This window comes from Mus caroli, chromosome 14 (assembly GCF_900094665.2).
Source record: "Mus caroli chromosome 14, CAROLI_EIJ_v1.1, whole genome shotgun sequence".
Lineage (NCBI taxonomy): Eukaryota > Metazoa > Chordata > Mammalia > Rodentia > Muridae > Mus > Mus caroli.
The window spans coordinates 39,982,413-39,995,038 of NC_034583.1; the positions used below are offsets into that span (position 1 = coordinate 39,982,413).

At 50.4% G+C, this 12,626-nt stretch overlaps 1 protein-coding gene across 1 annotated transcript in view; it reads left to right on the forward strand.

Annotated features, from left to right (window-relative positions):
* Positions 1 to 229: 229 nt before the first annotated feature.
* The window catches only part of Peli2 (pellino E3 ubiquitin protein ligase family member 2), a 140,895-nt gene continuing 128,498 nt past the window's right edge, over positions 230 to 12,626 (forward strand). The window contains exon 1 of the mRNA XM_021181894.2: positions 230 to 620. Coding sequence (XP_021037553.1) covers positions 544 to 620 — 77 coding nt within the window. The 5' untranslated portion in view covers positions 230 to 543. The remainder of the gene's footprint in view (positions 621 to 12,626) is intronic.

Sequence of the window (12,626 nt, forward strand, 5' to 3'; positions counted from 1 at the left end):
ATGCTTGGCTTTTACGCAGGCGGGGCTGGGAGTCCCGGGCTGAGGACGAAGACCCCCGCGCTCCAACTTTTCGGAGGAAGAGAGGAGAAAAACAGAGCTGCCCCTTTAAGGGCTTGCCTTCCCCTTTACTCTATGTTTACATAACACGGGGCGCTCGCGGGCCGCGGGGGCTGGCGGGCGGGCGGGCGGGCGGGGGCCGCGGGAGCGCGGAGGCGCGGGCGGCGGCGCGGCCGTCCCACCTGCCCGGCCCGCTCAGCCCCCCGGCGGCGCGCGCTCCTCCTCCCGCGGGGCTCCGGTCGCCGCTCGCATTCCGTGCTGGGTCCCGCTCGTAGCGGCCAACGTACAGATTAGCTCCGGGGAAGCCGGCGGGCGACGCGCACAGCCAGGACGGAGCAGCCGCGGGACTGGCCGCCCAGCGCCCCGTTCGCCGCCGTGCCGTTCCCCGGCGCGCTCACCCCGTTTTCGGGATGGGAGTGTAGTGGCGGCGCGGACTCGGCGGGGATCGCGGCGGAGGCGGCAGCGGCGGCGGCCGAGCGCGGCTCCATGTTTTCCCCGGGCCAGGAGGAACCCAGCGCCCCCAACAAGGAGCCGGTGAAATACGGGGAGCTGGTGGTCCTGGGGTGAGTTGGGGACGCGGGCGGCGGGGCGTCGCGGAGGGAGAGGGATGCGCTCCTGAGGGCCCGGGTCCCCGGGGTGCTCGTTGCCGCGGCCCGGAGGGCGCTCCTGCACCACGCGGGGTCGCTCGGTGAAGCCCGGAGCCAGTGGCTGCTGGGGACTTCTCGTTCCCGACGACCGCGAACGCGGAGCCCTGTCTCCGAGCCCAGAGCCCAGTCCGCGGGGGTTACGCATTGTTCCAGTCTGTGACCCGGGCCGCGGGTTGGCCTCCGCTTCTTTGCGCCGGGAGTGAGCTCGGCCGAGGGCCTGGACCGGGTCCTGGTTTTCCCGGGTCCTCTCAACAACGGTTCCGGGATCTCCCGGGTTTCCATTCTCGAGTCTCCGCACCCCTTGATCTCCTTACCCCTCGGGCTCCTGCACCCCTCGGGCCCCGGCCTTGCCGATGCCCTGCCAGCGGCGGGGAGCTCGCCACCCTGCCCGCCTCGGCTCCCACTCCGCTGGTGAAAATCACATTTTGAAGATAGTAATTATATACAATCGTTAAAACGACAGCAATTAGAGACTTCATCTACTTCCTGAGTTTCCGAGTGACATTTTCTATTGTTTACCCTTAATAAACCAGGAGGGAGGCTTCGCAGGATTAGCAGGGTAAAGTGGGCAATGAAAAGGGTGTGGGTGGGGGGAGGTGGAAAGTGCAGGAAACTCTCGGAGCTGGAGCAACTTGGGTTTAGTGCTGCAGGGGAAGGATTGGTTTCCCTTTGGATGTGCCGCTCCAGGGAACCCGCGCTTTTGTCCTCTGTTGAAAGATCTGTATTCAGACCCACGCGGGTGTTGATGGGTGGGCTTAGAGGCGCACGAGGAAGCTCCCCTCCTCACCCCTAAGCAGAGACTCTGGGAACTTTGAGAAACGTGTTTTGATTACTACCTTGAAGTAAGTGCCGACTTATTATTATTATTTTTTTAAAGACTCATCTAAAGTTTCCTAGCATTCAGTTTGTTGCAAGCCTTTCTCTGTGTGTGTGTGTGTGTGTGGGGGGGGGGGGTAGTACTGGAAATATCACTGCTTATTTGGAAGCTCAGCAGATGAGCGCCTTCCGCACCTGCATGGGAATTGCATGCACTTAAGAGACAGATGTCAGAGTTCGCTGGGAAGAGGAGGGGATGGGGGGTGGGTGGGGGGAAGCCACAGTTTAGTCTGTCTTACGTAACTTCAGCTCAGCCTAATTTTGTGGAGTTTGGTTTTGTTTATGTGGCTGGCTTCAGAGTATGCTTAACACTGTGAATTTGACAAGGAAGATTAACTTACGCCAGAGCCATTTCACTATTTCCTTTTGAGGCAATCTGTTGAGATGTTTCGGAGCAGTGTGCAATAAACCCGGAGAGGTTTGTGTTCATAGCTAAACGTTTAGGACACTCCAAAGCCAGGAAAAGAATTTACACCCTGGACAGTTGTAATTTAGTGTCTCTGTAACCACCGTTGCCTGTAGCACCTGCTCAGTCCTTCACTAAAGCTTTTCCTGGAACCGCGATGGCTTAGTGTTTCTTACCTAGTAGCTGGAGGCAGGCAGGACGGGTTACCTGTGCACCTACCACATGGCAACACTGTTTGGACATTGGGTATCATCCAGTAGCAGACAGAACACTTCCATTTTACTGGAGAACAAGACCTAAGTAGAAACTCGAGTAAGTAAGTAGCGAATGATGTCTGGTGTTGTCACTTCTTCAACTGAAGTTGGTTAACAGTGGAGCCCTGCGTGGTGGGGGTTTTGGGGGGGAGATGTTGCTTCTTGCCAGCTTAAGGAAGGCCTTTAAGGAAGAAAAATGGGAGTAGCAGATGGTTTTGTGTACGCCTGAATTATGGCTGCTGCCCCTCCCCCTCTTTCTTTCAGATTTCTGACTCTTGCAACATTGAGCACACTAAAGAGTACCTGGAAAGTAGTGAACTAGTTAGATTTTCACTAACTCTTACACAGTTCTGCCCACTGGACTTGAGAGCATGTTGTCCCCTTTAAAATAGCAAGTGCATTTAAATGAAAAAAAAAAGTGCCATTACTGTGCATTCCTGGTCCTTTGGGACATCAATATTGGTGAGCAGAGTCTGTCTAGGAAATTTTCTTGATGAAATTATTCTTGAGGCTAAAGCTGCTCACGGCCTCTGATGTTGTTAAAGTATTTATTTTGTTTCCTTGGAAAGTACAGCGACTTTATTTAACTGCTGAGTGATTGTCCTTTCTTCTGTGTTCTGAATCACATGGTAAAATGTCACTTAGGCAGTTTGGAAAGCAAGCTGTAAAGTTGATTCAGGCCTCGATGATCTAAGCATGGGTGATTCTTGTCATAGGTTGCACAGGAGGAGAGAATGCCATGTGGGATTGTAGTGGGGTTGTCGTTTTCTGTCCAGTTAGTGGAGTTTAAATTATTTGTTAATTCTAACCAGTTACTGTGTCATAGTCCCAAGTCCTTGTTGTGTCCACTGCTTAATTGAAGATGGAGAAATGATTGGCTTGTTCGCTTTTTTAGCTGAGAAGTATTAATTTGGCTATCACTTTAAAGTTGGGGGAGTGGTTTGGGATTTAAAAGCCATTCAAGGTAGTAGAGCCCTGATTAAAGTCTCGTGATTTTTTTTTGTTGTTGTTTTTATTATTTTTTCTTTTTTCCTGACCCACTGGCTCTGTGATCCTCTCTGTTTCTTCAGCAATATCAAAATAGTCTCCAAGGAGCCTCTCTGGGGGTCTGTTCTGTTGTTCTGTTCATTTGCTCAAATGTGGAACACACACAGTTAACCAATTCTAGATAGCTTGATATTTGTTGATTTTCATGAGTCTTAAAGTGATGGTGCTAGAACTCCCATGAGCACACATCCATCCATGGTCATAATAGCAGAAAAGCAATCAACACCGGGCTGGGGCGGGGGAGGTAGTTCAATGAATAAGTGCTTGCTTGCTGTACCAGCATGTGGACCTGTGTAAAAGGTATGCGATCGCATCTGTAACCACAGCGCTGGGGAGGCAGAGACATGTGGATCCCGGGGGCTCCCAGGCTGGCCAGTCTAGTCCAAGTGGCCAGCTCCAAATTCGGTGAGCAATCCAAAAATTAAAAGTGAAGAGTGGCAGAGGAAAGCGTCTTATGCTGGCCTCTGGCTCCTCCCTCCCCAAAGTAAATATGTGTAATTACATTTTTAGGGAAGAAATCATGTTTTGAAGTTAAGCAGACTGAGACAAATAGCAGAAAGGGGCTTAGTCTGGTAGTGGAGCTCAGGAGGGGTGGGGGTCTAAGAGATATATTATTTAGCCCTTCACAAAGAAACCAGAGCTCCTTGACTTCTGTGTTCGTCCTGGGTTAGGTCAGTTTCATGGCTTTCTGCTGGAGGCTGACTCCAGCTGTGCTGCTGGGCCTCAGAGCTCCCTTCTGAATTCATTCATTTTGAAGCATGCTGCTCTTTGCCAACTAATGGCCCACCCTGGTTTTTGGAGGGAAAAACTACCTTGCGTACTCCCTTGGTTTCCCTCGACTCTGTGTTGAGTGGGTAATGCATTCTGCAGGGCCTCGGCTCTGATTTGATGTGACACAGAACAGGCTTGCAACACTTTCACTCACAGGCTCTTCATCTGGGGGCTGTAGAGTTCAGGGAATCCACAGAGTTGGATGGGGGGAAAACCCTGTTTGTTACAGGGTTTACAGTACAGAAATCTACTGTTTCACTCAGAATAGGCAACACAGAGACCTGTTGCCTATTTGTTACTTAATGTCTTAATACAGAAATAGAGGTGTAAGCAGAACATAGTGGTGCACACAGGAAACCCTGGGGAGTCTGTGGCCATCCTCAGCTACATAATGACGTCATAAGCTTGAGGTCAGCTTGTGCTGAATGAGACCCTGCTCTGATACATACATAGTACAGGTGTGGACTGAGGATATAGGTTGTGGTAAAGCCACTGCCCAGCGAGTGCAAGGTCCTGTTTTCCACCACCAGCACTTAAACAGACTGTTAGAAGTGCTGGCGATGTTCCAGAGTAAAGCTATTTTGTTAACAAAGTAACTGATTTCATTGGCAACTATGCATTGAAAACCTTTCTGTCTCTCTGAGCAGGACTCAGTGGGAGTAACTAGATCACTACAGGATGCTTGGCACAAAAAAGGTTAAAGAGCTCCTTACAGTTGAGGCTTCTCCTCCACTGTGGCAGTACATCCAGCAGGTGCCTGCTCTTCCCCTGGATTGGCAGTTGCTCTGTCAGATGAGACAGAGGGCTAGATTGCTTGACCATGCTATGGACTCAGACGTTACGGTTTTTAAAGCGGCTTTTATCCACGTCTTTCCGTGTTGTGGTCTTTGGACCTGCCTTGATGGCCTTTCTCCTACTGTACACTTCTTACTTTTTAAACTCTTATTTGACCCTAAAGATGTCAAACATTGTATTCTGTAGACTAAAAGATCTTTGAATGTTTAGAAATAAGCAGACAGAATCTTCGCTGCCGCTCAGCATGTGGGGTAATGGGAGTGCTGTGGCCAGTCTGCCTGTGGATGGGTGCCTCATTCTGAGGCTATTATGGGCCATAATGTTACTGGCTTGGGGTTGCTATGTTGTCCTTTACTAACTTTAGCCTTGTTTGGTGTGTGTGGCTGTCTGTCTGACTGTGGGCTTGCCAATCTGGCTTTCTTAGATCTGTTCCTTTTATGTGCCAAGACTGAAAACTTTATTAGGACTTTTCATTTGGGGCATATTTCCTCATGCAATAATCATTTCAAGATGGTTTTTATAAACAGAGTAAGACCAGATTGATTCAGCATCTAGTGACCTTTCCATACGTATTTATCCAAAAGATAAAACACAGACAAAATGAAACAAAATACGACATGGCATTCGGTCCACCATTGGGAGACCGATCCCATCACCCTAGTGACACGGGTACAGGGGCAGTGGCCTCCTTGAGTGGGATTGTAGGTTGGCTTTTAAAGGAACATAACAGCAACACATTGGCCTCATTGGCATGGGAGAGAAATATCCAGGAAAAAGAGTTGTTAATGTCCATGATTTAATTAAAGGGTTCTCCGAAGGTGTTTTGTGAAAGGAAAATGAAGATGTAGTGATTGACTCACAGAGTTGTTAATTGTCGTCTTCATCTTTTGGAAAACAAGTTGACAAACGCAGACCATGCTTCACGTTTCTTAGTTTTCTCCCACTTGGCCATTCTGAGCCACACTCTCAGCCTCCTCGTGTGTGATGATGAGCCCGGAGGCATGGGCCTTGTGATTTATGACAAGCAGTCAAGGGCGGATCTTGCAAATGACTCGGCGATGTTACTTTAATACTGCCATGTTTTCACCCCACCCCACCCCACCCCACCCCACCCCACCCCACCCCACCCCCACATTGTGATGTGTTTCCTCAAGTGGGAATGAAGGGGTGGAGTCACATCAGGCAAGCCAGGAATTTATTCCTTCAACAAATATTTATTGGGTGTCTACCCTTCCAGAGCCTGGGGATGCAGCTAGAAAATAAGACGGGCAGGATTCCTGCCTGGGTGAATGGCTAAATACCCTTGTCACGCCCCTGTAGTGACCAGCTATCGTTGAGGTGTAGCTCATTATTTGTCCCCCCACATACCGTTAGATGCCACGCTTGGTTCTCAGACACACAAGGTGGACTTCGTTGGTGCTACAAAGCTTCCCGCATGATCGGGAAGAGCAAAAGGCTGTGATGCATGCTATCATTTAGCAGACCCTCTGTCCTCCATGAGACTGGGAAGAGGTGGCCCAGAGGAGGCAGGAGGGGAGAGCACAGTGCTTAGCTCCTTCAAGAGAGTGATTGGACAGTGAGGTGGGAGGTGAGATAGACACCGGCCACCAGGGGCATTGTGGGAGAGTTTGAGACAACTGCAGGGTCAGAATAGAAAGGGCTTTGGACAGAGCCTTCTACAGAGAGGGCACCATGGTGATGGGGGAGGAAACTGAGGTAGAGTCCACCAAGGCAAAGACAGAGGTCTATGATCTGGCTTTCCAGACCCTGCTTCCTGTCACTGGGACCCAGTTTTAGCCCTCGCCTGGTATCACAGGTCAGGTTGCTCATTGACTACCCTGGACCACTGTCACAGACAAGCACCTGCTCTGTCTGTCTACCTCATGCTCACTTTGAGGGACAGAGATGGCAAGCAAGCAGGCGGGACAAAAGGCAGAACTTCAGAGAGTGATTGGGTGTGCACGAGGAGAGGTCAGGTCGCTGGGTGGGTACTAGGGAGAAGTGAGACCCCTTCAGATAGAGAAAAGCCGCTGAGAGAACTGGCTTCTCCTCAGGGCACCTACTGTTGAGTTGTTTTCCTTGTTAATACACATTCTGGTGTTACAGCCAAAGATATTCAGGTATTCTGTCAATTAAGGAGGCAGAGCAGTTTCCCAAAGGGAAGACAGAGGGACAGACACCAAGACGGACCCTCACTGTAAGCATGAGTCAGTCTGAAGAGTCAAGGAGAGGCATGCGCGTACCCAGTATGTCCAGCGTGGGACTTAGATTCCACCAGCATTCATTGAAACCGCGTTGTCTTCCCTTCATGTACTTTGATGGATGGGCAGGGACCCGTGAGCTCCCTAGTTGAGGAGTGCCGGGCACGTCTTTGGGGGGCACAGTGGATAGTCGTGGAGTCTCTCCTGGAGGTGCTACTTTACAGACGCTGCCAGCTGTTTTAGTTCCAACTCTGATTTGTTTTTCTTTTCATGAGTTACCTGCCAGTCAATGCGGTCACCTGCACCAAGTTCTGCCTCACAGGGAAGCAGGCCTTCTGTTCCGACTTTTGTCAGCTGCTCTGAGCTGCACTGCAGTGCCATAGTAGCATGGAAGGGCTGTGGTCATCAGTGCATGTCCATGATGGGGTGTACAAGCCACTTGCATAGCTTCTAATACATAGGCATCAGGGTCATTTCAGTCTAAGGGCTAAGTCTTGGCTGGGGCTTCTTTTCAGCCATCCACAGAAGGCTAGTCGCTGAGCCGCTTCACCGACTTGGTTCCTCGCTGTTTCAGTGTGTGTGAAATCTGTTTGTAGGATAAGAAGTCATTACTAAAAGCTTTCTGCTTCCATTCTAATTAGGAGTGGCTCAACAGAATCCAACCACAGCAGGCAGTCGTTGCGTTCAGTTTCTGGGTCTTTGGTAGGAGAACAGGCTGTTAACCATCCTAGCAAGCTCCCCAGAGGATTCTTATCCTCTGCCCTTCCTTTTTTCTTCTTTCCCACCCCTCCCCATTCTTGCCTCTCCCTCCATATCCCTCCCTAGACTTCATCGTGTTCTTAAGACTGTGGAATATGAGTTGTCACCACAACACCTCGTGCTCTGTGTAATGAGGTTTTCCTGGGAGACTGGACTGACGGATTGCCTCAAGGAGAGGTCCTTTCTTCAGGAGTACTGCAGACACAGGGATTTGTTTTCGCTCAGAAATGTCTTGTAGACCATTCCCCTCCATCTCAGGATGCTTCCCATGCTGTACCTGTTTTCACTTGGTGACTTCAGTGCCTCATCTTAAAGCCTCTCAGAGAAAGCATTGTACTGACTCTGAGGTGGCGCTGGGACCACTTCCCCGGTTGGTCTTGCGGCTGGAGGGATGTCGGGTCTTTGACATCACCTCACGCTCTGTTCAGACAGCCAGAGCTCCCCTTCCCTGCCGGGGTGTCCTGGCCTTACTGGGTGGTGAACCCTCCCTTTCAGACCTGCTGGTTGCAGGGTTTGCTTTGGTCACTGTGGTGGAGGGAAGGATGCCAAACTTCAGTGCATTGCCTTAGTGGCTACTGTAGCCTCTGCCCACCACGGGGGCCAAAACCCACTATAGACAAGATGGCAACAGAAACTTACATCTTTGTAGTTCTGAACTTAAGGACCAGGGTGGCAGGTTCTTCTAAGGCCCCCACTCTTTGGCAGACACTTAACCACCTTCTCACATGTTCTTTGGCTCTTCCGCCTTGCCCACCTGTCTCTTGGATGGGGCCTTCTTGCATCAGCCCGTTTACCTTTAATTACCTCTTTTAAAGCCCATCTTCAAATGCAGTTACACCCTGGCACCTTCTGGGAGTTAGTATTTCAAGGTGAATTTCATGGAAATACAGTTTTACACCAGAGTGTTCCCTTAGAGGGGGGCTGCCATGTCAGGGAGTTTGACCACTTCCCTGGAGAGAGTGGTGCTGGTGTGAGAGAGATTTACAAGGGAGGAGGGAAAGGCTTGCAGGACCCTGTCTGTCATGGCCGCTAAGCTCAGGTTATGGACCGATGAGTGAGATCATCAGAGCTCCTTGGGCCTATTGAGCTGCCATTGACATTACCCAGAGCAGCATGAGAGCTCTTTCTACTGTCTTCTTTCCAGGTGAGAGAACTCTGTGTGTGTGTGTGTGTGTGTGCGTGAGGTGTATGTTTTGTGCTGTTGTGTTCTGGGAGGCTTGTTTCGCAGCAGCCATACACCACGTTTGCATTTAGTTCACTTGTGAGATCTGACAACTCTTAATATGAAGTGGATTCATGGAGCTTTTGTTGAGTTGTTTTTCTTTCCTTTAGGTTATTGATTACTTTAATTAGCATAATTACAGTATTTTGGATGAGTTATTCTAAACATTAAATCCTGGAGGTTTTGAGAATCTTAGCTAACAAAAGCATCTGGAATAACTGTTAAATGTAAGTTCTCATCGAGGTTTCTTGCCTAGCTTCTGTCTTCCTCGGTCCCATCTCCTGAGCTGTGCTGAGAGCCAGCGGCTGGCGACTAACCTGACTGAACTGAGAATCCTGCTCCCTCAGGCTTCCACATGGACAGCTCCCACCCAGGATAGGGCTAAGTGCATGGCGGAGGATTCTTCAGGCTTTTAAGGGTCGCTGTTGTGCAATAAGAGAGCGAGCAGAAGCTTGAGACGAGGGAGGAACCTCTCTCCTGCATCTTGTAGGTTCAGGACTCCCAGTAGACCAGAAGAAACTCCTCAGCATTGCAGTGAGGGGCAGGTGGCCGCTTGGAAAGCAAGCTCGAGTACATGCGTTGTCCCTGTCTGTGGCTTTGGGAGGTAAGGATGTAGTTCAGTTACCAAACACTTCAGGCCTCACAGGGGCCGTGGAGAGCTGTTCTGTGCTGGCTAAGAAACAAACAGGCAGAATGTATCTGTGGTGCGGTGTGCTTTTATGGGGGTTGGGGACAGCTTGTTTTCTACAGAGAAGCCAGTTGTGACATCCACAATGCAGCAGGCCCTTTCTGGTGCTGGGTAGCGAGTAGTGGGAGGCTGCAGATGTGGAAACTACCATTGCTGCCTCTCAACTGGACACATCCCCTAGAAAGGAAAAGGAAAACAACCAACCCGAAGACAGCCCAGAAAACAGAAGCTCTTCCTGTAGGCAGCTGAGAGAAGCGTAATTTCTAAGTTAACCCTAACATTTTCTACTTTTAATCAGCGCAGTTTTAAGTGAAACTTTGAACTGTTGTGTTTTTAAGTTCCTAGCATTTACAGTTTGGTAGTGTTAAGGTTTAAAACCGTAATAACATTGGGGACCACATATAAAATTACATGTGTTCTTCAAGTGAACAGTTTAATTGCAGTAAGGCCAGCTAACCATATCAGCACCGAGTGGTGTAACCCCTCGGTTTTCTATAGTGATGCTCTTTGGTGGTTTGGCTGTGGTAGTTTGAGTTAGAGCTCAGGAGTGCTGGCACCCAGGTATCAGGCGCAGAGTCGCATCACTCTCAGGGAGATTGTCGCAGAGTGCCAGGTTCTATAAGCTGATTTCCATTACTCTCCCAAGACTTCATATTATTATCTGGGCAATGAGGTGCCAGCTTAGTGCCTCGTCCTGGCTTCTCCCTGGCGACAGAGCCAGCGAGGGTGCTCAGAGTGTACGGCTCAGAAGTTTGCTGTCCTCCACTCGGCAAAGGACAGAGAGCTTGTCACCGAGGGACATTGGCAAGAAGATTTCCGAGGCAGCCTTTTGCAGCCTCTGAGCAGTTTTGAAGGGGGAGTGGTTGTTCTGGGACTGGAGTAGAGAAGCCACAGGGGTGTTGGAACCTTGAGATTGAAGTGCCCTGGGGGAAGTGAATGGAATTGGAAACTGTGGCTAGCGTAGTATCAGGAGTCAGAGGGCTCTTAAGTTAGGGGACTGGTGAACACTCCCAGTCCCTGTCTTCCCGGACTTTGTAGTCTCTCTGCAGAAAAGGACTTGGAACAAATTAAACCTAGCCAGTTGCTGCCAAGTGTGAGGGTAGCCACTGGGGACAAAGTGCGTTTTTGTGTGAAGGACTTGAGTTTTCTGACTCCACTTCAGCCGAGGTGGAAGGATGTGTGGGAGCGGGTATGTGTGTGTGAGCGGGTTAGTAAGGCGAGAGCACAATGCATGAAGCGCACAGAGAGCCCGGGGAGTTGAAACACTCAGTGTGTTTAGAGATCAAAGTCGGGGTGGATGGCTGGAAGGCTGGAAGGGCAGAGGCTCTGACAGGGGAGTTCTGCTGCTAGTGTGTGCTTTAGAGTCTTCTTGGTGCAGGAAGCTCTTGTGCAAGGCTCTGAATAGTTGAGTTTGGTAATCCTCAGGCCCTTCCGTGACTATAGTTGCTTTCCCCTGTCTCTCTGCCCCTTTCCTGCTGAGGGACAGTCACTCTCAGGGGTTGTAGCCCCATTCTGGCAGTGGCATTTGGGGAACAGTGTGGTCATTTCATCCCATGGGAGCTTCTTGTTTTACAAGCAATGAATGTTTTCGGATTGAACCCCACTGGCCAAGCAGTTGGGGTCTCTGCTCTCTGCCCTTCCTCCACCCCCTCTGGCCTAGCATTCCAACAGGCCCAGGTCATGGTGTCCCTTTGAGTGTCTGCTGGGGTGGGAGGAAGTGGGGTGACATCAGAGCCCACTGTTCCCCTTTCCTTGTCTGCGGAGGCTCTTTCTAGTAGTCACTGTAAGAAGCAGCTGGCTGCTGTCCTACTGGCCTTTACTGTAGTGGTTCAAAGCAGACTGCTCCCCCTACTGGAACCCCACCCCAGCCCACCCCAGTGTCTTTGCCAAGCCAAACCGGCAGGAGTGTGTGCACATAGAGCCCGGCCTTTTGCTCCAGACCAGCCCCTCAGATGTGTAACTAGGCAGAAGTGTGTTTTAGTGCTATTTGTGAGGGTCCTGGTTGTTGCTCACATGCCCTGTCCAGCCTGTGAGCGTCTCTCTCTCCGATCTCTGCCCAGCCTTCAGGGTGCGCTGCTCACATCCTTTGAACTGAAGTGAGGCCTCTAGGTGCTGAGAAAATCTGTATTTGAGGACTCTGTTAGTGGAGGATCTGATCTGAGCCTTTTTCCTTTTATGTGGAAACAGGCAATCTTCCCCTGGACAATTGCTTCTTCTAAGCCTGATTCCTCTTCCCTTTAGGAGGGGGGCCCAGAGGGCTGGCTCCTAGGCCCTGATGATGGCTTCTGACCTTTCTGAGTGAGTAGTCTCACCTAAGTCCTATGCAGAAGGGGTGTTGGCCCCAGCCTTGAACTCAGGATGGCCCCAATGGCTTGCCTCGTAAGTGAGGAAAGCGAGGGCTTGGAGCTGTGGGTGACCCCCTCACCCACAGTACAGCTGCTCCACCCCTTGTCCCTCACTCCTCTTTCTTTTTTGAGCCAAGGTCTCATATAGCCCCAAGAGCTATAGTGCCTCACTTGGTTTCATCTTGCCAGGTCTTAGGGACCCTGAGGATGGGACCCAGGGCAGGACTCAGGCCTGTGTCTTCACTTCAGCTGTCAAACGCTCCACTCTTTCCTCTGTGTTGAGCACAGCCTACATCCCTTTAACTGACCTTTTCAGGCTAACCTGCATGCACAGAACACAAGGCATCATTCCTTTAAGGAAGTTACCAGCAGTAAAAGTGTTTTCTTGTGTTTATAACGTAGATTAGCTTCTTTAGTTTTTTTTTTTTTTTTTTAAAGTTTGCTTTGTTTCCCGTGCGCTTTTAAAACAGCAAATAAGGACACTGCATTAGTTAGGGAAGCAGAAACTGGCCTGAGTAGGGCCACAGGCCTCATCCGCCGGATCAGCACCGGGGTAGC